The sequence below is a fragment of the Silene latifolia genome, chromosome 7 (genome assembly GCF_048544455.1).
Source record: "Silene latifolia isolate original U9 population chromosome 7, ASM4854445v1, whole genome shotgun sequence".
Lineage (NCBI taxonomy): Eukaryota > Viridiplantae > Streptophyta > Magnoliopsida > Caryophyllales > Caryophyllaceae > Silene > Silene latifolia.
In genome coordinates, this window is record NC_133532.1 from 110,945,921 (window position 1) to 110,969,056 (window position 23,136).

The following is a 23,136-nucleotide window of genomic DNA, read 5'->3' on the forward strand; positions in this document are numbered from 1 at the left end:
AAAGTCCACAAATGAGTAAAATCCGTTCATGAATGAGCAACTACGCTTTTTATGTTCGGGGTCTTACAATAATATTATTGTGAAATTGTCTCATAAGAGAATTAGTTTTGATTAATTAATTCTATTTTTCTTTTTATTGCCCTCATTTTCTAGGTTTGACATGTAACTATATACTCTTTTCCTCCTCTTCAATGGTTATCATTTGCTTTTTGGACACTATTCATAAAGAAAGAGAATCTTTAAAATAATTTTTAATACATAACATAAAATATAGTTATGGAGGGCCTGTTTTGATTCATTTTAATGAGTACATTAATAATATCAAAATTTTATAATTTTTACACTTACTTATGAAAGATATTTACGAAATAAAATGAGCATCGACAAATGGGTGCAATAGGCAAATGATGACAATTGAGTGGGATAGAGGGAATAATTGTTATACCCTCCGTTCCGATCATTTGTTATCTGTTCGTTTTGGCACAAAGACCAAAGAAATGACAAAAAAAAAGAGAAAATAGTGATAAATTAGAGACGTATCTCACATATCCACTTACCAACTTGTGTAAAACTTACCAAAAATAGAAACAAGTAATAATTGAGTAACTAGTTTTAATCCCGTGCAAAAAAATGCACGGATTGATTCTTTAATTGTGATATACGAAATATGTTAACTAATACGGTAATTTTCATGTTCTAAATGAACATACTAAATAAGAAATGTTATTATAAAAGGAATTTCAATGCACACATAAAAATCAATGAAACTCACAAATTTGAAAACATTTCTTTATAAATTACATTAATAAGTAGTTGCGTCTAACATACGTTATCGCCATCGCATTAAATCTTTATAGCAATTGCTCATTCTACTACCATGATAGATAAGCCAAACAAACCTTCACAAACAAGTGGAATGTTGGGTTGGTACTCATAGAGTCATAGTTGACATCTCTACCAATAATACTTTTTCCAATAGATTTTATACGTTCCATTAAAATACATGTCACGTATATTAAACGAATGTATGAAATCTAAATGAACGGAAGAAGTACATAATAGATAGAAGATAAAAGAAAAATATCTCAATTCAATTATTCTAAAGAAAAAATAATAATTAAATTAAATACTTGATTTTATATTACTCCCGTTGAAAAAAAAAATTGTATACAACCAAACCCAATATAATAATAACTAACAACTCTCACAAATCTCACAAGCCTAATATAACAACTTTGATAAATCTCAATCAAAGAAATCTTTCCCTCAATATAAAACCTAAATGCTCATTTGATTTACCGACCTTCATGGCTAAGATGGCTTCATCTGCCGACTGCCGCCCCCTCCCTTCAAATCATCAATGCTCATTTTTTTTATAACTTTTTTCCTTTCCACTATTTTCCACTAAAATCTGCCGTCCACTATAATTTCATCTTTATTTCCATGAGAATATAAAGTCCTGCCCCAATAAATAGTTTTTTTTGTTATTATTAATTCATTATTTTTATCTTTCTCATCAATATTGACACTAAAATTAACAATTCTAGAAAAATAGGTAAAGATTTTCATATTTGTTGTTTAAACTCATTGGTTTTGTTTCATGCATGTGAACAATTTTGCTGTTTTGATTGTGAAACACAAAGCTCATTGATTACAATTTTGATTTCTGAAATACAAAACTATTTTGGTAGGCTTTTAAAGACGAAATTATCAAATATATTATTTTCTAAGGAGTTCTGAAATTTAATTACTCACTGTGTTTTTTCATTATAGGATTATGTTATTTTATTATTATATTTTACATATGAAAATTGGTGCTTCATTTTTTATGCAAATATTTTTTTTATTTTTTTTTCCATAACTTATTTCTTCATTATTTCTTTTTCGAATATGTGCCAAAGTGGTTCAGTTTTAATAGTCTATGGCATTTGTAATTTTAATGTAATGTAATTTTTGGACTGTAATTTTTAAGATTTGTTATTTTAGTGTAATGTAATTTTTAAAAATTTGGGTATGTAATTTTATTTTATTTTTTGTGTATGGGATTTTTTGCAACTTGAACTGCAATTTTTATTTTTTTGTTCTGATTAGGGTATGTAATTTTATTTTTCGGGTATGTAAAATTTTGGTTGTCATTTTTTTGTAATTTGGACTGTAATTATGTAATTTTGGTTATTTCAAATTAGCATAAAGAAGTGTAGATAAGAAAGAATATATAGAGGTATATAGAAGTATATAATATACGGAGATATAAAGCATAAGCATATAATATAATGGGGTGGGGGGTAATTAAGTGGTAAAATAAGGAGAGGGGTAATTAAGTGGTAAAATAAGGAGAGAGTAATTAAATGGTAAAATGAGGAGAGAGAGTAATTAAATGGCAAAGTGAGGAGAGAGGTTAATTAAATCTTTAGAGTTGAACGTGGGTTGCTTTACTTATGAATTTCATTAGCCAATAGGAAACCTTGAAATGCTTCAGCTTTTATAAATAGGGGATATACCTTGAAAAGAAAATAGATAACAATAGACCGAGACAAAAAGAGTATAACAAATGCGAAAAAAGAAATAAAACGGAAAGAACAAACAAGCGAAACAGACAAACAGACTTGCATATTCATTATCGATGTGATAACCATGACTACTAGTATGAGGGAGAGGTATTTTATGATATTGAGAAGCTACAAATTTCTGATTCAAAATACAAAAGTTATGATTTGCATTACTTTTAGGATAAGACAAATAGATTATATAGAGGAAACTCCTTAATCCCTTGATACTTGTTTGAAGTGACAACTATCAAAGTTAAGGCATTATATAGAGTAATAGTGAACGATGGCGTTAATCAAGAGTCAAGACACAAACTCTTTGATTGTTATGTTTTTATGCAATTCAAATTAGTTCCACAGCTAGTCTTGCTATATATTTGTTTATTGTTAAAGATGGGTCAAATAGTTTAAAAGTGGTGACATATTTAGCCCTCCACAACCTCACTTGTTGCTTATCCTATTAAGAATGTGGTATTGCATTTGGCTCGTCTTTAGTTTAGACGGATATGTGCCGTCTATAATAAAATTTTGTGTTAGTTCCAAGATCATGGACAAGTGGGTCGTATGTTTATTATTGAGTGACAAGTGAACAATAGATTTTGTGGATATCTAAATTATTGTTTAAAAATAACTCTAATATAGAAGGTAAGACCATGTTCTTTTGGACTTAATTTTAATTCATTTCAGTTCAAATAAGTTCTGTTCAGCTCTTCTTTTTACAAATTAAGTCTTAAGTTATGTTCTTTCTACCTTAATTTCAGCTCATTCCTGTTTAGTTTAGTTCAGTTCAGTTCAGTTTAGTTCAGTTCAGTTCAACTCAACTCATTTATTTATAAATTAACTCTTAGGTCCTGTTCTTTTCGGCTGAGAAGAGCTGAACTGAACTGAACTTAATTGAGTTGAATTGAATTGAACTGAAGTAAAAGTTAATTTATGAAGAGATGAGCTGAACTGAGTGAAGTTAAAATGAGTTGAACTGAATAGAGTTGAACTGAATTGAAATGAGCTGAAATTAAGTCCAAAAGAACAGTGTCGTACTGTAATACTACGGATTTTATAGGCTGGTACTCGACCGAGTATGGCCTACTCGATCGAGTAGAGTGTGTCGTGTAGCCTGTTTGGCTCTTGCCCAGAACACTTCGGCGAGTATCTTTGAATACTCGATCAGTAGTGGGTACTAAAGTAAGTATACTTTATACTCGACCGAGTATCCGGTCTGTCGGGTATTATTTCCGCGGTTTTGATTAAAATGATTAGAGATTATTTATATAATCGTTTGTCAGTTTATAAAGGCATTTTCTTCCAAAACATAAACTACGTTTCCCCCCGCCCCCTCCCCCCTAATCGTCTTCATCAATTCCAAGGCAAAGGTCATCGATTGTGGATTCTAGCACCATATTCCGTGTCAGTCGTCATAGTAAGTGTCTTATCTTTATTGATCTATTGTTGTTCTTATAAGTTAGCAAACCCTAGTTTAGATTAGTTTGGGGGTTTAGGGTTTGCTCATCATATATGTGTTGATTGTTGATTACCATTGTTGTAGGTGACGATGTGGTATTTGTTATGCATTTGTATGATTGATTGCAGCATAGCGGATTGCGAAAAGGTAGGGTTTCTCCTACTCAGTACTGTTAATTGATTAAGATTGCATATGTTTCATAGTTGATGTTATCTGCTGATCATCGGAGGATGGGTGTTGTGGTGACGGTGTTGGTGTGGTTGTGATGTGACGGTTGTGGGTTGTGACAGCTGTGATGCTGTAGTGTGTGTGATTGTGGTGGAGTCACTTGCGGGAGTGGCTTCACACCCTAGTTCGCCCTCCGTGGAACCTGTCACGAGAGGGGATGTGCACATTAAGGGACAGGGATTGTTAGTCGCTCGTTGATGAGCTGGACTTGGTGGGGATGGGCTGCGGTCACCCACTGGCGGAGTGGATTACCTGTTGCGATGCGTAATCTGGCAGGGCTACACACTTCGGTGTGTAGTCGATTCTTGTGGAGGATGATCGGTAGGTTACATTGTTTGTTTGTCTTATCTTGATTGAACGATCTGCGACGCCGTGTTGTTGTTTTGTAAAACTGCGGTGATCCATTTGGGGATGGTGAGCGCGATTATGACAGTAATGCGGATGTTTAGCCATGGGACAGTCATGGGGAGTCATCACTTGAGTCTAGCATCCATTATTCGAGTTTAGTCATGTCTTTGATTTCAGTTGTATTGAGGCCCTTACACTTTTATTTTGGGTTGGTCTGAGATAATGTAATCGTTACTCTTTATACTTTAATATATTTGTTTTGGATTGTTGCTTTTGATATACTAACCTCGGGCAACCGAGATGGTAACAGCTTCTCATGCTAGAGTAGTCCTTGGTAAGGTACCTTAGTATGAGGGGGTGTTACACGTACTTCAGCTCCATTCTATCAGATCCATTCAGTTCAGTTCAACTCATATTCAGTAGAAAAGAATAAGGCATTACTTCAGTTCAGTTCAGTTCAATTCAACTACATTCAATTCAATTCAATTTAGATATTTTCAGTCGAAATAACAAATCCTAAGTAAATACGGATTGTATGTTACATATGCATTTTATCCTTTTAGATACACTTTTTTGGGTTTTCATGCCAAAATTAATGGGGTAAACCAGGGACGAGGTGAATAACAAACAATCAAAGTAGACAAATGAATAATCACTCCGAAACGACAAAGATGCAATGAAAAAAATTAATTGCTCATCTCGATTTGTTTTAACATGCACAAATTCTCATTGAAGACGGATATATTTATCACAAGCTGAAGATGGGTCAAATAATACCCAAGTGGGTAGATAAGATAAAAGCAGAATGTTATTCCCTAATCTCATTCTGCTTTTATCTTATTTACCTACTTGAATATTACTTGACCCGTTTTTAGCTTGTAACAGATGTATCCGTCTTCCATGAGACTTGTTGTTTTAACATGTAGCTTTACCATAAAGTAGACCCGATAAAGTTGATAATTAATAAGGAGTATACTAGTATAGGACGGACATGACAGATGAGGATCCATTCCGATTTGGCCCGACAGAACCAAATCGGGTAAACCACGTCGTACACAGTACACTTGGGTATTACTATTACCAATTACCATGGCCTCCACACGCCTACTAAATTATGTAGGCCCTACCTGACGTTGCTGACATGACCCACGGCCACTACAATGATCAAGGGTGACACAGATGTTGGATTTAACTAATTTAATATTTCACTAAACGACAATTCACTATTGTCTCTTCTTTTTCACAAGACTTGGCTTTACCAACAGTCCAACGCTTGTCCGTTCTTCACAAAAGATATTCCTACATGGGTCCAACCCCCACTAAAAGAATAAGAAAACTTATTGTTTTTTTCGTCCAAATGCATTTTTTTTATAAACGGGCCTATTTTTTTGTCATCTTAATTCACTACCATTCAATGCATTAGTGGGCTAACGAAAAAATTCGATATGTAAGTATAATTTTTTCTGTAAAACAAGAAACTCGGTGGCCCCAAACATTGATATTTTATATTAAATATTACCTTATTTAATACTAATAGAATTTCCATAACTATATGCGCAATCTTTGCCACAAATAATATATTCAGTTATATTTCTATACACAGAAAAGTTCTAGCTCCAAATATTATAGTGTTTGCATAAAATATAATATAAATTATAGAATACAATTAAAGAGTATAATTAATACAAATAAAATCTCCAAAATATTATGATGTATAAATAAATTTTGCCCTTATAAATAACGTACATACTATTATAATTACAACCCATTTACGTAAAAATTGAAGCTCAATTAATTTACACTAAACCTTCACAAATACCGTGCTTTAGCACGGGATCTCAACTAGTAGGTAGTTATTTATTTAATTTTTGGTGTGGGAATTTTCAAACAAATATAAGTGCTTGTTTGATTGTCCACTTAATTTATGGGAGATTTAAAATTTTATGAATTGAGTTTTTTTTGAAATTCGTTCAGTTGCCTAAATATAGCAAGTAAAATTGGAAACTCCTCCATCTTATCCCACCAAATTTACTCATTAATCTCCTTTAAAAAATTAGATGTTAGTAATATTCCAGAGGGATATATTGATATTTAGAAATTAAAATCGGGTGAATTACTTGGTTCAACCAAACAAACCATGAGAGTTCAATTCATGGAAAAAATAAATTCCACCAAGACAACCAACCACGTTTTTGCCATTTCGTCTGAATTGCATATGAGAATTGAAATCCGCTTAGTTGTAAACTACCACAGGAGTCCAATTCCTATATAAACCAAACGAGCACTAACTAATAATTGTAAAGGGAGAAATATAATACCTATATACAATTGTACATTGTAAAGGTTAATGTAAAACTATCGGTTTATTTACTTTTCCATTTTAATAATCTCCACTAACTACTAGTCTACCACAATTACCTAATTAGAGCTACTTTGTTAATGGTTATATAATGTTTTATCGTAAGTCTATTTTACAAGAGACTTAGCTCTTTTTTCTTATGTTTTTTTTTAAAACTTAATTTCATTAAAATATTTTAAAACTATTATTAGATTTTTTAAGAAAATCTCTTATATATGAATATGCAATTTTTGTAAATAAAAAATTAATTTCATTATTATTTATAGTAAGTTGTACAACAATTGTAAAAGAAATTAAAATCAACCTAATACAAACTTGTAATGATTGAACAAAATACACTCTTTCTAAAAGAAATTCACCGGTTCACTTCTCCCTTTTACGAATTGTCCATTTAGTTTTTGCACAAATATTAAAAGGAATCACATTGGTGTGAGTGAGTGATGGGTCTCACCATCACAATATTGAATTGTAGTCACACAAATCATACTTAGATAAGAAATGGAACAATTCTAAAGAACATGGCAAAACTAAGGAAATGAGGAATTTTCTAGTAATCAGAGATGATATATTAAATAAAATCGCTTATGTATAGCCTTTGTAATACCATTGTTCTTCGTATAGCCATATTTTAGAAGATCTATAGAGACGATAAAGTTAAGAAAGAAATATTCTTGTCTGATCTAACAAATTGTATGCGATGATCTTACATTTAGTGCACCGCCATATCAATAAACATAAGAGCATTGATCTTTCACATAATTCTTAAACCTCTCAAGAATAAAACTACAAAGGTGATGACGAAACTCACACACCGACGAGAACAAACTCCAACAAATGAAAGAGAAGAGTTATTTTAAACACATAACTATAAGTTATTTAGAGTTTAGGGCAAATTTGAGGCTTACCACCATCAAATTTGGTAGATAATAGCCTTGAAATTGATGAATAATGTGATAATATTTACTCATATTTTTATATGTAATGACTAATGTCGTGAAATGACTTGTATAAATAAGTCCAGCAAATCTCCCATAAGATTAACCTTTTTTGTTTGAAATTAAGACGGAGAAAATATAACTAATTTACAATAAAATGTAACTAGTTTTTGATAAAATATAACTTTGTCAGAACGGTTTTCTAATAAAATTTGATAAATTTCCGCGTAACTCTTGTTAGACCTATGCTAGTACTCTGTATCACCCAAAGCTTATATGATCCAAACTCAAGCTACCCAATATACATTCTAACTCCATCCAGATTGACTAACTCGAACGCGTCCGCCCTTTCCATCTCACAAGAGAATGAGAAAGAAAATAATTTCATCCACTTCCCATTTCGGATCCTTTTTTTAAGCCTTGGGATTTTAATTAGACATGTAAAATACACTTCCTCCATACACTTCCCTTCTGACTCTCTAATCCCCGGACCCCAATTGTTAAAACAAGTGAGTATACACATTAACAAGTACTCAGGTACTCTATATATGTGTTACAGTGGTATTGTGCAAGGTCATTTTATATTACTATCGTTTTTTTAACAGTACAACTTCACACAAAATTGCACAAAATCTCACAATCTCGACTTCTTCCTTCCATAGTTCCATACTATGTTGCTCATTTAATAATAAGACAAGATTAAGTAAAACTTGTAAGAGCAATAGCAATAGAAGAACTTTACATTAAGTTCTTCTTATGCCATATCATATTTTATTAGTTTCAATATTTAAGAATTTTTGCCCACAATAGATGACATTTGTATAAAATAAGTAATTGGTCTTCCACAATTTTCAACGTAGTCTTTTTGGTTCTCAAATTCTCATGTATGAAGTTATGAACAACCAAGTTCTTATTTTAGAACTTAATTCTTAAAGTTAAAACAACCTTTTTACCTGTAATAGAAGAACTTTTTATTTTGGGTTCTTAGTGATCACCCTAATACTAAGAACCACTATTGTTATTGCTCTAATAGTGTATATGAAAATGCAAATGATATATAAAGAGTAAATTTGTCATTCATTTTAAACGACATATAAAGAATAATGAATGGGTAAGTATATTATAAGTAAGACGGAGAAAAATGATTACGCATCTGATATATTACCTCAGACCCTTTTAGTTATTGAGCATACATGCATTTTTTCTAGGCATACTTGAATTTTTATGTATAATTTTTGAGCAATATTGTATATATTTTTAGTTTAATGTTTAAGGTGAACGTACTCAAAAACTTTATACTAAAACTCATACAATATTTAAAGCAAAACCCAAAAACTTTAGAATAAAACTCAGAAAATATACAATCAAATGTAGTATATCTGATATATGGTCTATAAATTGTGATATTAAGCAAGACTAACAGACAACTTAATATTTTAAAATGTAAAAGTGGACAGAGTAAGCAATGTTTGGTTTACTCACTGTCAAATAAAATTAAATAATGTTTGTTGGTTTCCAGATTGAAGGGTACCACTCCTCTTCTACTCTATTACTGTATATATGTAGTTGGTAACTGGAGCAGTCTATAATTAATACACAATGCAATTTTAATTAATGACACTATTCTCTTCTTCTTTCCCCAAACAAATCCTCAATTCCCAATAGTTGACAACAAAGAATCATCACAACTCACAACTTGGCTTTAAATAATCCAAATCCAAATATAATAATAAAATAATAAATAAAATAAAATAACAAAACAATAAATAAAATAAAATAAAATAAAATAAGATGGGGATTGGAGGTTAAGTTGTTAAGGAGGAGGAGACATGCTCAATTTCAACACAACAATTGTGACTTGTGTATTCCTTCCTTCTTCAAATCCCAAAGGTGAATACTTTTAATTATCTCTCTAAAACTATATACTTCTATTTATTCAATATTTTCATCCTTATCTTTTCCTTATATGGCTTCTTTTACTTTTTACTATTTGTGGTTACCATTTTTTTTCCAAAAATAATCATGGGTATTTAAAGTTTTGTATCTCTCTAGTTAAATTTATGAGAATATTTGAGTCTGCATATGTTATGTTGGTTTGTGTATGCATGTGGCGGAGCCAAGATTTTTCGTTTAGGTGGCGAACTACTAATGAATTAAGGTATATACATAGAAAATAAAATCGAAACTTTTTCATTTTGTCGACCGCCTCTGTTAGCCACCCCTAGCTCAACCAAGTGCTCATTTGGGTTAAAATACAAAAATGGAAAGTTGTGGGTGGAGTAATCTGATGAAAAATCCCTATTGGGTTAAATTCACTTATTTGTTATTGGTGAAAGTTTTTTGTTGGTTACTTACTTTGGGTATGATAAAGCATAGGTATGTTATCTTTGGTTGTTTTTGTTGCTCTTTATGGTATTAATAGGAATTTTTTTTAGAAATTCCCAAATTAGGTGTTGAATCTTGTTTCTTTTCCTGCTCAATTATGTACTAGTGTTCTATTATTTTGGTTGGCTGATTTTTTATTTTTATTTTTTTTTGGGGTTGATCAACATTTCATCCAAAGTCTTGGGGTTGGGTTGGTGGGAGATATTTGTCAAATGTCACCCTTGTTGCTATTTTTTCCCCATGGAATAAAGGCCAATATGATGTTGACGAATTTTGAACCCAGGTCATAAGTAACACACTACCACGTCTTGATGACCTTACCAGAATTCTAGGCATTCACTTATGTGGTTGGTTTTCTGTTTGTACACATATCCTTCCTTGGAAAATTAGTGTCTTTTGGTCTACTTTTTTTGGCTTCTTCCAACAAGCGAAGAAGCAACATCAACAACGAAGCCTTAGTTATAAATAATTGGGTCGACTGATATGTCGATTTATTACAGCCATGATTCTGAGGAGGAAAAACAATGAAGATTAGGGAAGAAAGGCATAATAAGAAAAGTGAAAAGAAAGAAATTAGAGAAAAAAAGAGTCAAACTCCATAATTCACATGATTCCTTTCAACTCATTGTCTTATGCAATGCCATATTTCTTCAATCCATATTACTTTTGTGTCACATGTATTTGTAAGTTCCGAGACGATTTTTATGTGCACTTGTGCTTTAGCATTGCAGGCTTGCAGTCCTGTAGATAAATATGACTGGTTTATGTACTGATGCTACAAATTGTTTGTTTGATATGGTGCAGATAAACTTCTGCAAGACCTGGAAAAGGCGCTTTTAGTAAGGCCTTAACGAGATTCTACCCCGTCAAGGGGTAATCCACCAGTCAAAGATTTGTGCTCGATCTTGGCTTACTAAGAATTATCTACTGTTAAGTTAAAACCAGTTTTAGTCAATGTCCCACTTGTATTCAAATCATCCCCAATGGTGGACTTCGAACGATCAGAACATGTCTGAATCTCTGTCGAAGGGCTTGAGCTTGAAAGTGGATTCTCCACCCCAATTGCACCTCAATGCGATGCCTTTGGGCTTTCAGTTACATGGTCAGGACTCGTCTTCAAGTCAATCTACTCAATCGAACCCTGATTTGACTGCTGCAGCAGGGACCCATTCTCAGGATCTATGCTTGTCATCGGAATCTGGTATTTCAATTCTTCTCACTTAACTGCGATGACAATTGAATGATAGACTGATTATATATAAGTGCTCTCAATAGTACCAATAAGTGATAGCTATTTCGCTCTCCGTGTTTTCCTCTCAGCCCTACTTTTAGAATTTCCCCTCCCAAAAAAATTGGGTGGTGCTAAATTGAAAAAATGGAAGGAGTACTACCTCTATTGAGTCTATTCACATGAATTCGTTTCCGTTGCTTTGCGATTGTATATAATTGAGATGAAAAACATACGAAGGAAGATATGGTTCGAACACTCACATAGGAGTGTTTTTTGCGGCTTATTACCTGAAATGGAAATGAAGTGATTTGATTTGAGCTTCCAAAGAAATTACATTTTACCAATATCGATACGTGATATTTACTATTTACTTTCTGTGTATCTAATTTCCATTTCGTCTCATTTGTAGGACAGGAAGTCAGTGGTGGAAATAATTTAGGCGGAATGAAACCAGTTTACATGATGGGCCATCCTGGCACTTCCCCTAATACTGCTCATACTAATTACGGCCTTCCAACAGTAAGCGGAGAAGTTGAAATATAGAAATATAATAATAATAATAATAATTGTAGTTGGACGGTCTCACACTATTTTAGTGCGAGACTGTCTCATACAAGAATTTCTATCGTCCGTGTGGTTGCTTATTCTGTTATCCTAATCAAGAAACTGTGTTCTTGGCAGGCATGCATGCCTCATCATGGCGGCGATCCCTACTTCAACGGGTATTTGCCTGCTTATGGATCGACTCCTCTTGTATGTCTCCGCAAGCTGCCTGAATTGAATATTTATTTTTACTATTCGATGCCTGGTTTGAGAATGTTATGTTTTGATACTCCTATAACTGCTCCGCAAAACTTCAAATGATGCATTGTTGCAAATAACATGCCTGGAAACTTTATGGGATTTAGTCCTAGTTTGTTAAGAGGAGATGCAAAATCACTAGTAGAAGTATCCAGCTTTGGTCAGACCTCGGTCTCATCTATGATTATAAGTCTCTCTTGATATAATTATAATAGTACCTTCTTCCAGCAATGCTATTCTGTAAACTTTGGAGGTTATTGTAATTTGTAACGGGCATTAGTGACATTTATGGCGCATTAATCGAGATTAGTCTCCAAAGATTATTTTCAAGATCAAAGGCTATCATTTTCAAGATCCCTCCAATGCACTCGACATATTTGAAGTCCCGCTTTCTATGTCCCACTTATATGTGAGAGGAATTTGCAAATATGGATGGTTTGGTGTGGATTGGAATTTGGAGGGCTAATCTTTGGATGATATATATCCAACACATATACTTCTAGACCATTCGGCTGAAAAAAAAAGCAGCTATAAACTGTGTCATTGTGCAGGCGATCACGATGTCTACGGATGCTGCAATTTAATACCACAGGCCTTGGCGCCTTGGAATCTGTTATTACTAAATGAAGCGTACTACATCAAATGGCTAGGCTGTATGCATACAACTGTCTTATATTATTTCTTGTATATCGCTATATTTTACTCCATTTTCAATGCTTCCTCTAGAGTGGAAGTTCCCTGGAACCGTGTTACAGTATTTGACTAATTTCTTGTTATTACACCAGTTTCAAAGTCAGATGATGGGGGTAACCAATGCAAGAGTACCATTACCACTTGATATCTCTGAAGATGAACCCATTTACGTCAATGCTAAACAATACCATGGAATCCTGAGAAGACGACAGTCACGAGCAAAGCTAGAGGCCCAAAATAAGCTGATCAAAGCTCGGAAGGTTAATTCTTTTTCTTGCTTTGCTTTTCCAGTAACATTCATAGACTGATTCACTTGGTCTTTAAATCTCATGACTCCCTTTCACCCCAAATAATTCACATGCCCCATGCATGTCATTATTGCTATCACCATCGTAGTATTAAATACCGGCTTTCGGGAATCAATTGTAGCAACCTAATCTTGGTCATTGCACTATTAACGCGGCCTATAAATGCGCCCGGGGTAACTTTGGGAACCATAAAAAGTAGTCGTGATGCGTAGCAACTTATATGAGACTGCCATATAGGTAAGACTTAAGAGAGCACCTCATTAACCCTATGATTATACGAAGAATACATAAAGATTTGGATAATCGCACAAGAAATGCCGTGATGGTCTCGCACGAAAGAATGTCAAAGACTCACTCTCACTTACGGGCTCGTGATAATTCTTTACTGTTTTTGCAGCCTTATCTTCATGAGTCGAGGCATCGTCATGCTCTAAACCGGGTCAGGGGAACCGGCGGCCGGTTCCTCAGCACAAAAAAGATGCAACAATCGGACACAAACTCAGCTTACAGTAACCACTCAAGTTCTAGCCCTAACCAATTTGGGTATGACAACGTGAATCCGTTGGGGTTTGAATCCTATAATCAGTCACAACGCATTGAAAGTGGGACCTCGAATATATCGAGTGGTAACGGTTTTTACCAGCCGACAGATGGCAGGTTCTTGGGAATTTCGTCTGGTGGAACCATGCAACGGAATGGCCGGGTTTATGGATAGTCCAAAATCAGCAGCATCGTTCTCCAGTGGTCCGGTGATAGCTGAAATTTGAAGCAGCTAAGCACTGGCCAGGCAACTCATCCTTGGCTTTATGAAAATATGGAACTTATTTCACTAATTGTGTTTCCCTATGTTCTATTTCTGGATTTTTGACATTGATTGTAATGTTTGACATTCTTGGTGTGTTTCATGTTTTACTGATTTAGAAGCTAATACTTTTGTTATCGGTACTTTATAAATTGGGCTGTGACATCACATCACAACTGTTTTATAAAGGTTTTGCAGTCATTTATCTTGAGAAATGTTAGTTGCCAGAAAGAAAAAAAAAAAAAAAAAATCTTGAGAAATGTTGTGTGTTGTATGTGTTTTTAGATTTGAGGACGCTTTCCAAAATGCCTACAAAATGTGATGAATTATAGTACAAGTATACTCCATACTGTGATGAATTATCAATGAAAAAATAAAGTAAAATAAATAACAACTCACATAAAGAGACCGTCTAACATGAGAATTGTAGTTCAACTAACACTGTTCATTGAAGTGCATTCGCAAAGGCAAAGTGCATGTTAAGAGCCAAGAGGTTGGCTCGAGACTGACATAGACTAGTCACCAAGTTTGAGGAGCATTGTAACACTAAAAAAAAAGGCAAAAAAATGATGAGCGGAGTTGATCTGAATTGGAATGATAATTTATAAGAGAGTATCGCTAAGAGGACTCGTTGTAGATGGTCTACTCCGAGCTGAGTACATCAATGTCGACGGAGTTGAGCAAAACCATGTGATTTTGGGTAATCGTATCTGGCATACTTTTCCATCTTCCATAAAACGGGAAAGATAAAAAAAAACGCACTTTAAAATTTTCAACTGAATAATAATGAAACTGTGCAGTGAAGAACATGACTGAAGCATTGGTTTTAACTTCTAATCAATCAAATTATACAAATTGCCGCGAGAGCAGTCACATTTGTCTTAGCATAGAGTAACATAGAATAAATATAGCACTGCAAACTGGTACTCTTAACAAATGTGGAAAAAAAAAACTTTGCTTTGGAACTATAACGTGTATAAGATGCATGGTTCCCAATACAACAACAATTACCCTAGTGTCTAAAAGCTTAATTACCTTACCCGAGCTCTCAAGGTAGACGCTAAGAATTCAATCTGGACAACGATCCTGATGATTACATGCAGAACGACAAATTCAAGATCACCAGCCATACTTTGCATGTGTTTCAGCTTTAGTCAGAAAACCTTTGGCACGCCGTTCTGCAAGCTCCGGTTCATTTTGCCTCATATCAAAATACAAAGAGCCAATCTGATGCTTTCGTTTGTGGAGTTTCGACGGTTTGCCCTTACTCGACGCCGGCTGCAAAACAAGTACAGAAGTTAACAGGTAAATAGCAGGTCAAATTAGTTGATAAGACAATTACAACAGTAAAGACTTTGTTTGCATGGAAGAATTTACACGAAAGGGTGAGATAATTTTCCTTATTTGCTTAAAAAATAAAACAGGAAAATGGAAGGTAAGGGAGATGGAGAGATTCATTTTTCCTCCACTAAGCAAATTAAATCCTATCCAACATAAGAAATATTTAAACAGAATACTCAACTACTTCATTCCTTTCTCCGCCCCTTCCTCTCCTTTCCCCCTTAGCCCCAAGTCTTGTATGAGACCGTCTTAATTGTTAGACCAATAGAAATACTAATCTATTTTTCATTTAGTTATATTGACAACGGATTGGTTTCACGCGTGAAACCATCTCGAATAAGTTTTCGTCCGATTACAAAAGAGTATCAGGATTCAGAGCAGCAAAAAAAGATGGCCATAAGAAACATCCACTGAGAATCCACTGTTGGCAGGACCTGGGGTTTATGATGTTAGATAATGCAGTGCAGCTACTAATTTTTTTTTAAAAATGAATCAAAATACATATCAGACAAGCTAGTATCACATCACAAAGGTGTTGCACTAATTTCAGTTTGGTAGACTATGGTTCAAGGAAACAAGGAGACACTCAGCTACAAGTTTTTGTTATCATCCCAATCTCTGAATTTTTTTGCTATGGCAGCCAGGCACGTAAGCTCCTCTCCTGACGTGTAAACTGAAATTGTTTTTTTTTTCTTTGGTACGCAAGAGGGGCGAAGCCCCTGAAATTGCAAGAATTTGAAAACCAAGAGATCGGCGTGATAGGGAAATACAAAGCTTTATCTATTTATGAATCTCCATGAGCATATTAAATATGATGATGGCTTACAAGTGGCAAGCGGAGGGGTTTTGTCATGCAACTTCAGATCCTCAAACCAAATTCTACTAACCGAAGCTTTAAATAAGCTACTTTTATTCCTGGGACAGCATAATACACAAACATACGTTTCTGGGAAAAATCCATGAAGGAACCCATCGCAAAATATACTCCTGAGTCCTGACTCCCGACTCCTGAACATAAGCATGGTTGGTTGGCAATGCTTCAAGGGAGCTCCTACTAACATCATAAGCTACGCCAGCCATTGTTATACAGTGAGTTGGCCACGGTCCTAAACAGTTCTGATTAGTTAGATTAGCACATAGTATCAAAGACCTGTTATGATCGCCATATCAGTCACCTATTTTAGTAATCTCACTAAACGAGGCCCGTATCCCACATATATGGTAACCGCGATTCTCAAAACCTTCACAAAATGGTTGCATTACGGTGGAGCAGTTGATTTAATATCGTGGGTCAACTATGTTAGTGAGTTAGTCAGGCTTATTTAGAGTTATCCGACACGTGTGCATGTCTAAGTACCGGACTCTGCTACCTTTATGAAAAATATGCATATATTCAAGTGTCGTATCCATGTCAAGTGTTTAGGCCTGAGGGTTGAACGCAGATAGTCGATAGAGTAAGAGTTGGGGTAACACAGTGAGTCAGCATAAGAAGAACAAATGCAGCTATAGATGGGCCAGGATAAAAAAAATTAAAAAATATGGTCATAGGTTGTTGCAGCTGCTAAATATGGTCACGGTTCATTGTGAAGGAAGGTGAAGTGATATGGTCCACAGCTGCTGGTGTTTTGGCGATGATGGTAGTTGATGACAGGTGGCGTGCTGAGGTTTGGGTGGCTGTAAAGATGCGAATATAAATGCAGCAATGAATGTTTGGAATTTGGATGATGTTGGTTGGGACGAGTCAACTCACTTGTGAGCTAGTGGCTACCAGTATGCAATGGAGAAAATGCCCAAGAGACTGTTGCTGGTGTAGTGAGCTCGACAGCTGGTTGGTGGTGCTGTGAAATCTGGATGGATGTAATATTTTGGGGCCTTGGAGAGAGAGAAGAGAGCAGAATACATAAACTATTGAGCCAGTCAGACAGCCTAATAACAAAAAAATGCAAGTTATTGACTGAGACCTTAGTTTTGAACGGTGACATGCATCATGGCGACGAGGCAAAGGCGCGCTGTTTCTACAAACAAACTTGTATTTTCCATAATAAAATTTCATGAAGCAATTCCCCCTTATTGGATTACGATTTAGAGATACAATGTAAAGAATGGTTGATAGGGATAATGGGAAAAAGGAATGGCATAATAAAAGAACCAGAACAAAAAAAATACTATATAAAATATGCATTAGTAGCAGGGTTGCCGAATTCGCTCCACCCCCTAGCGAATCGCGAATCGATACGATCGTATCAATTCGCAATTCGTTAGCGAATCAGTTCGGCCTAATTCGTTATGAATTCGCCCAGAAAGAGCGAACTGAAATAGTTTGCCAAAACAAAAAAAATAAAGAAAAAACTAAAGTAAATGAAAGATACTTACACTTTGTACTCATTTTGATATGAAGTTAGTAGATTTAGCTTTGATTTCATCTTAATTTCTGCATGAAGCATGGGATTTTTTAGGTTTAATTATGTAAATGATTCAAAGGAAAATTGAGAATAAATGAATTCCTTTTTACTGTTTATTAAATAGTTTGATTTGGGAAGAAGATGAAGATGAAGTTGGTAGATTTAGCTTTAATTTCATCTTTATTTGTTTGATTTGTGAAGAAGATGAAGATGAGTTGAATGGTTTTTTCTTTTTCTTTTTTCTGATTACTGATAAAAATGAAGGGTTTTCTTGGGTTTGATTAGATCATAGAGATAGACATAACGTAGTAAGTAGACTTCTAGATCTTTCTTGAGAAGAAACAATTTTTTAACTTGTAATTTGTGCTTTCTCTAGGTAATTAATATGGCTCTTGAGTTTTCCTATAGATCCAAATTTCGTGAAGTGTGTTCATTAATTTAAGTATTTTTCTGAAATTATTTTTTATTTTACTCGTCTTGTATATTAAGTGAATCGATACGTATTAGCGAATTATATTATTTTTAATACGCTCACCGTATCGGATACGCTAAATAGAGCGAATCGCGAACTCGTATTACGAATTCGTATCGAGCGTATTACGTATTCGGCAACCCTGATTAGTAGTGAGACTCTTTTGTTGTGTCGTACGTAGAAAGAGGCAGCGCCTCACCGTGCCTTTCGCTTACACGTGCCTGAGGCTCATTTATTAAAACATAGACTAAGTGCTTGTTTGGATGGAGGGATTTGGAGGGTAAGGAGAGGGAGAGTAGGGGATTTAAATACCCTTGTTTGGATAGCAAATAATGGTAGAGGGAAATGGAGAGGGAGGGATTTGAAGGAATCTATTTTCCCTCCACCAAGGCAAATTAAAATCTTTCCACCATGAGGAAAATTGTATATAAACATACACACCCATTCCCCCATTCCCCCATCCCCTTCCATTCCCTCCCTTTCCCTTCCCTCCCTCTACTCCCCTCCCTTTCCCTCCATTTTTGGTATCCAAACAAGGCCCAAGACCAGGGGCGGACGCAGGAATTTTGTGCAAGGGGGGCACCGAAAAAAAAATTAGTACCTTATTTTTATCGTAAAAACATTTTAATACTTTTAAATTTTTTTCTCCCAATGTCGTAGAAATTAAGCAAAAAAGGGCGAATTAGTTGGTTCGATTATGTTTTATGTTGATTTTTTTTCTCTAAAATGCTATAGATTTCATTAAATTTACATTGTAGTAATTGACGATAACATTACTAATTATAGGATATATTATATTCTAGTCCTTAAATAAACAATAAGCACAAGTGGTTCAATGGTAATGTAGTTGGTATATTATCTAGAGGTCCAGAGTTCGAATCCTCATCCTAATAGTTTTTGGCTAGATTAATAATAGCTATGAAGGACATGGGCCAAGCCCAAATAACAAAAAAAATCAGTTAACTAAACTTACATAGCAATAAGAATCAAACTTGAATCAGTTAACTGAACTTACATAGCAATAAGAATCGAACCTGGTACCTAACAAATGCATATACACTACCTCTACCAACTCTTCTACTAAGAACATAGCTTGCTGCATATTTAAGATACTTACAAATATTTATTTCTAGGATTTCATGGGGGGCACCTGCCCACCCGGGTCCCCTAGATCTGCCCCTGCCCAAGACTGGGGAATTAGTACAACTCAGCATACTTCTAGGGTATGTTTGGATTGAGAGAATTAGAGGGAAAGGGAGGGGTTTAATTTCCTTTGTTTGGTTACAATATATGGAATGAAGGAAATGGAAGGGGAGGGGAATGAGAGGATTTAGTTTCCCTCCTTTAGACCAAACTAAAATCTTTCCATCATTGGCAAGATTTGGAAGGAAAACTTTTTTTTTACTCTCATTTCATCAACATCCTCCATCCACTCTACCATCTCCCTGTCTTCCTCCCCTTCCATCACCCTCTCATCATTTTTGTTATCCAAACAACCATAATTTATTTTCCCTCCCCTTCCCCCCTACCTTTCCTTCCCCTCCCCTCCCCTCCCCTCCCCTTCCTTCCCCTCCCCTCCCCTCCCCTCCCCTCCCCTCCCTTCCCTTTCCCTCCTAAAATGGAAATAGACTATTGTTATTTGTTAGCCAAAGTAAGTTCACATAAAGTTCAACCAAAAGTATTTTGGGAGGTAGAGTTTTTAAAATGGAGTTTTATATAACCTGCGAATCCTTGATGAACTCTAAAGTGTTAATAACGATTCCAGAATTTCCCTAAAAAAAGAACTTCTGGACGAAGGGGAAAGAAACACAAAGGAGGTCATAAACAAAGCGACATCAGTTACACACCATCTCTACACACAATTCATTGGCCAAGCTACAGTTGTCTATCAGTGAGCCGGGTCAACATTATGACAAAACAAACAGATGTCTCAAAATATCCAACTATGCACAAATTGAGCAGCTACATATGCAACATCAACACCAACAAAACATAAAATCGAATCATTGCTAGAAATGCAAGAATATTTCAATCACCAAAATCAAAACCAAATCTCATGAAATTGAAGACACAAGCATTCAGCAAATTCTACAATACCAACAAAATCAAATCAGCAGCAGTAGTAGTACCTGATAAGAAGGTCCATAGGTCATGCCAGTAAGCTTAGACTTATCCTCGGTCGGCCGATTCTTCATCAATTCATCCTGCTTAACCTCCACAATCTTAGGAGGCAATTGATCCTTCCTTCTTCTCCCACCACCCATACCAACAAAACTATCAACCCCACTTGACACAACACTACCACCACCACCAACCCCACTATTATCACTCCAGGCACTATTTCCGCCATCGTAATATTGAGTTTGCTGCTGCCCATAACCCTCATACCCACCATTAACCTCGTAATTGGCATATCCATTAGTATGATCATAAGTATACAAATGAGACCCATCATCCACATTTTGCTCAATTCCCACCTCCGGCACCGGGTCCGGAGTTGGGATCGGGGTAGGAGTAGGGGCAGGGGTTGGGGTCGGGGCAGTGTCGATAATAGAGCGACGGGCACCGGGGGCAGCCCCTAGAGAGGAAATACCGGAGTTTTTGGGGGCAGGGATTGAAGAAAGGAAGGATTTGACGGAAGTATCATGACTTAATTGTCTTCGCTTCTTTCTCTCTTTTTCTTCTTTGCTTTCTTCATCTTCATCTTCATCTTCATCGTCGTCGTCGTCGTCGGGGAGGGAATTGAATTGGGGAGGGCGGAATTGAACGACCCTTTTAGGGTTAGGGTTTGGGAGTGAAATAGGGGTAATTTGGGAAGAAGGGGGAGGGAGGATGGAGAATAAGGAAGAGGGTTTGGAAGAAGAAGATGAAGAGGAAGAGAGGGGATTAGGGAGAGAGGAGAAGAGGGAAGAACTAGGTTTGGAAGACGGTGGTTGTTGAGGTGGTTTGAGTGGTGGTGGTTGCGGTGGTGGTTGATCGTCGTGTTCGTCGTCAGAGGAAGAAGCGTAGGTGGCGAATAGAGAGTCCATTCAAAGGATTTGTTGGAGGTGGTGTTCGTTTTCTGATAGATCGTTTTTAAGAATTTGTGGAGATGGTGATGATTGATGAACTGATGGCAATGGGTCGGGTTTGGGTCGGGTCCATTCAGACCTGGACCCGGACCTGAGATTTTTCCTTTGAACCTGTACCTGACCTAGACCCGCAAGGGTCTAAAATTTGAGGACCCATACCCGAACCCTATGGGTAAGGGTCTGGCCCGGGTTTACCCGCGGGTCCGAGTTTCAGTCACTTTAATAACATGATTAACATGTATGAGGTCTATAATATTAAAAAAAATTCATACTACTTTAACATTATGAATTTATTAATCTCTATTACTCCCTCCATTCAACTCCACTTTGCATGTTTCTCTTTTGCACACTATTCACAAGCGGATATTCAACTTCAATTTTCTCTCAATACATAAGTTAAAATATATTCATGTGGGATCTTATTTGATTCGTCTTTAAGAGTACATTAAAAATATATAACTTTTATAATTTTTGCAAATACATAGCTAAAGATATTTACCGCGTAAAAGTCGCGTTGACAAACGTGATAAAGCAAACATGTAAAGTGGAGTTGAATGGAGGGAGTATACACTACCAAATCCAATATACATACATATAAAAAAGATTAAGAAAAACAAATAAGACCTAAATTAATTTTACCTCCAAATACATGTGAAAGAATCAAACTCGGAACCCTAAAATCAATACCGGATGAATTCAGAAAATTTGTGATTTTGATTTTGATTTTTTTTAATAAAGGGTCTAAGGGTCGAGTATGGGTCTCATAACTTAGACCCGGACTCGGACCCGAAATATTTTCTTAAGACCCATACCCGACCCATACTCATTGGGTCTGAAAAATGAAACCCATACCCGACCCATTAGGGTCCGACCCTCAGGGTTTGGGTCGGGTCCCCGACCGACTGCCATCTCTAGTAATTACTGATTTTCTGAAAAACATCCTAAGAAATAAGAATTATTTCATAAAATTAATCCGAATTGTTGATCGTTTTTTCATAATAGCCGAACTTTATTTAAACCCACAATAAACCATACTAGTATCACCTTCTTCTTGGAGTAGACTTGGGTTAATTTTGACCTATAATTAACCTGATAATTCCGGTAGAAAGTTTTATGTAAACTAAACATTTTCATAACAAGTTCCAAACTATTAACCCATCCAACCACCACCAAACGCCCCTGCCACCGCCAACGGCCAACCCAATCATCTAATCTACACCATAATCGTCGGCCGGTAAACTCGCTGGTCACCACCTCTGCCCATCTCCTCTTTTCCACGTCACATCCCTTCATCCATAAACCTTAATTTTCCTATGTTCCTCATACCGCCTCATCTCCTCCACGCCGCCTTCTAATTCCACCTCTAAATCTAGCGGTTGTGGTGGTTTTGGGGTTTCAAATGAGGTTGTTGTGGTGGTTGTGAGGGGAAATAATAATAATAATAATAATAATAATAATAATAATAATAATTAGAAATTTTTCCTCTCCCCTCTCAAGATGTCTGATGAGGCTGTCACAACCTATTAAAAATAACTCAAAGGTTTCTAACCAATATAGCTAGGAAAGTGGGGATCGTATCCACAAGGAGGTTATTGTTCTATTTGTTGAGTCAAGTTTGTCTAAATAACAAGTAGGGTTGTTTTTTTGATTAACTATACTAAAAACAACGGTCACAATCTAGGTCACAGATCGGTCACAAATATTGGTCTAAGAGGTAGTGAAAAGGTCCTCTCGGATCGCTAATCGCCCTAGAAT

General features: G+C 35.6%; 2 protein-coding genes across 4 annotated transcripts; one reads left to right on the top strand and one right to left on the bottom strand.

Moving 5' to 3' along the window:
* Positions 1-9,657: 9,657 nt before the first annotated feature.
* LOC141592538 (nuclear transcription factor Y subunit A-7-like) lies at positions 9,658-14,352 on the top strand. 3 transcript variants are annotated; one of them, XM_074413259.1, is made up of 6 exons: positions 9,658-9,765; positions 11,065-11,461; positions 11,901-12,010; positions 12,173-12,244; positions 13,078-13,245; positions 13,691-14,352. In XM_074413259.1, exons 2-6 carry the CDS (start codon positions 11,215-11,217, stop codon positions 14,006-14,008), a joined length of 915 nt encoding a protein of 304 aa, XP_074269360.1. In that variant the 5' UTR covers positions 9,658-9,765; positions 11,065-11,214; the 3' UTR covers positions 14,009-14,352. The 3 variants fall into 3 exon arrangements, with proteins under 3 accessions (XP_074269360.1, XP_074269362.1, XP_074269361.1); XM_074413261.1 differs by having other exon boundaries at positions 9,755-10,033; XM_074413260.1 differs by lacking the exon at positions 9,658-9,765 and adding an exon at positions 10,649-10,943.
* A 543-nt stretch (positions 14,353-14,895) lies between these two features.
* Positions 14,896-21,404, bottom strand: LOC141592539 (uncharacterized). Its single transcript, XM_074413262.1, has 2 exons — positions 20,440-21,404; positions 14,896-15,373 (listed from the first exon to the last, which is right to left on the bottom strand). The coding sequence occupies exons 1-2, from the start codon at positions 21,337-21,339 to the stop codon at positions 15,215-15,217; spliced, it is 1,059 nt and encodes a 352-aa protein (XP_074269363.1). The 5' UTR covers positions 21,340-21,404; the 3' UTR covers positions 14,896-15,214.
* Positions 21,405-23,136: the final 1,732 nt, after the last annotated feature.

Excerpts from the sequence above, each read along its gene's own strand:
- LOC141592539 (XM_074413262.1), bottom strand. The coding sequence starts at position 21,339 with ATGGACTCTCTATTCGCCACCTACGCTTCTTCCTCTGACGACGAACAC. Across the intron at positions 15,374-20,439 it reads CCTATGGACCTTCTTATCAG|CCGGCGTCGAGTAAGGGCAA; the intron begins GTACTACTACTG and ends CTTGTTTTGCAG.
- LOC141592538 (XM_074413259.1), top strand. The coding sequence starts at position 11,215 with ATGTCCCACTTGTATTCAAATCATCCCCAATGGTGGACTTCGAACGAT. Across the intron at positions 12,011-12,172 it reads CTAATTACGGCCTTCCAACA|GCATGCATGCCTCATCATGG; the intron begins GTAAGCGGAGAA and ends TGTTCTTGGCAG. Across the intron at positions 13,246-13,690 it reads AGCTGATCAAAGCTCGGAAG|CCTTATCTTCATGAGTCGAG; the intron begins GTTAATTCTTTT and ends CTGTTTTTGCAG.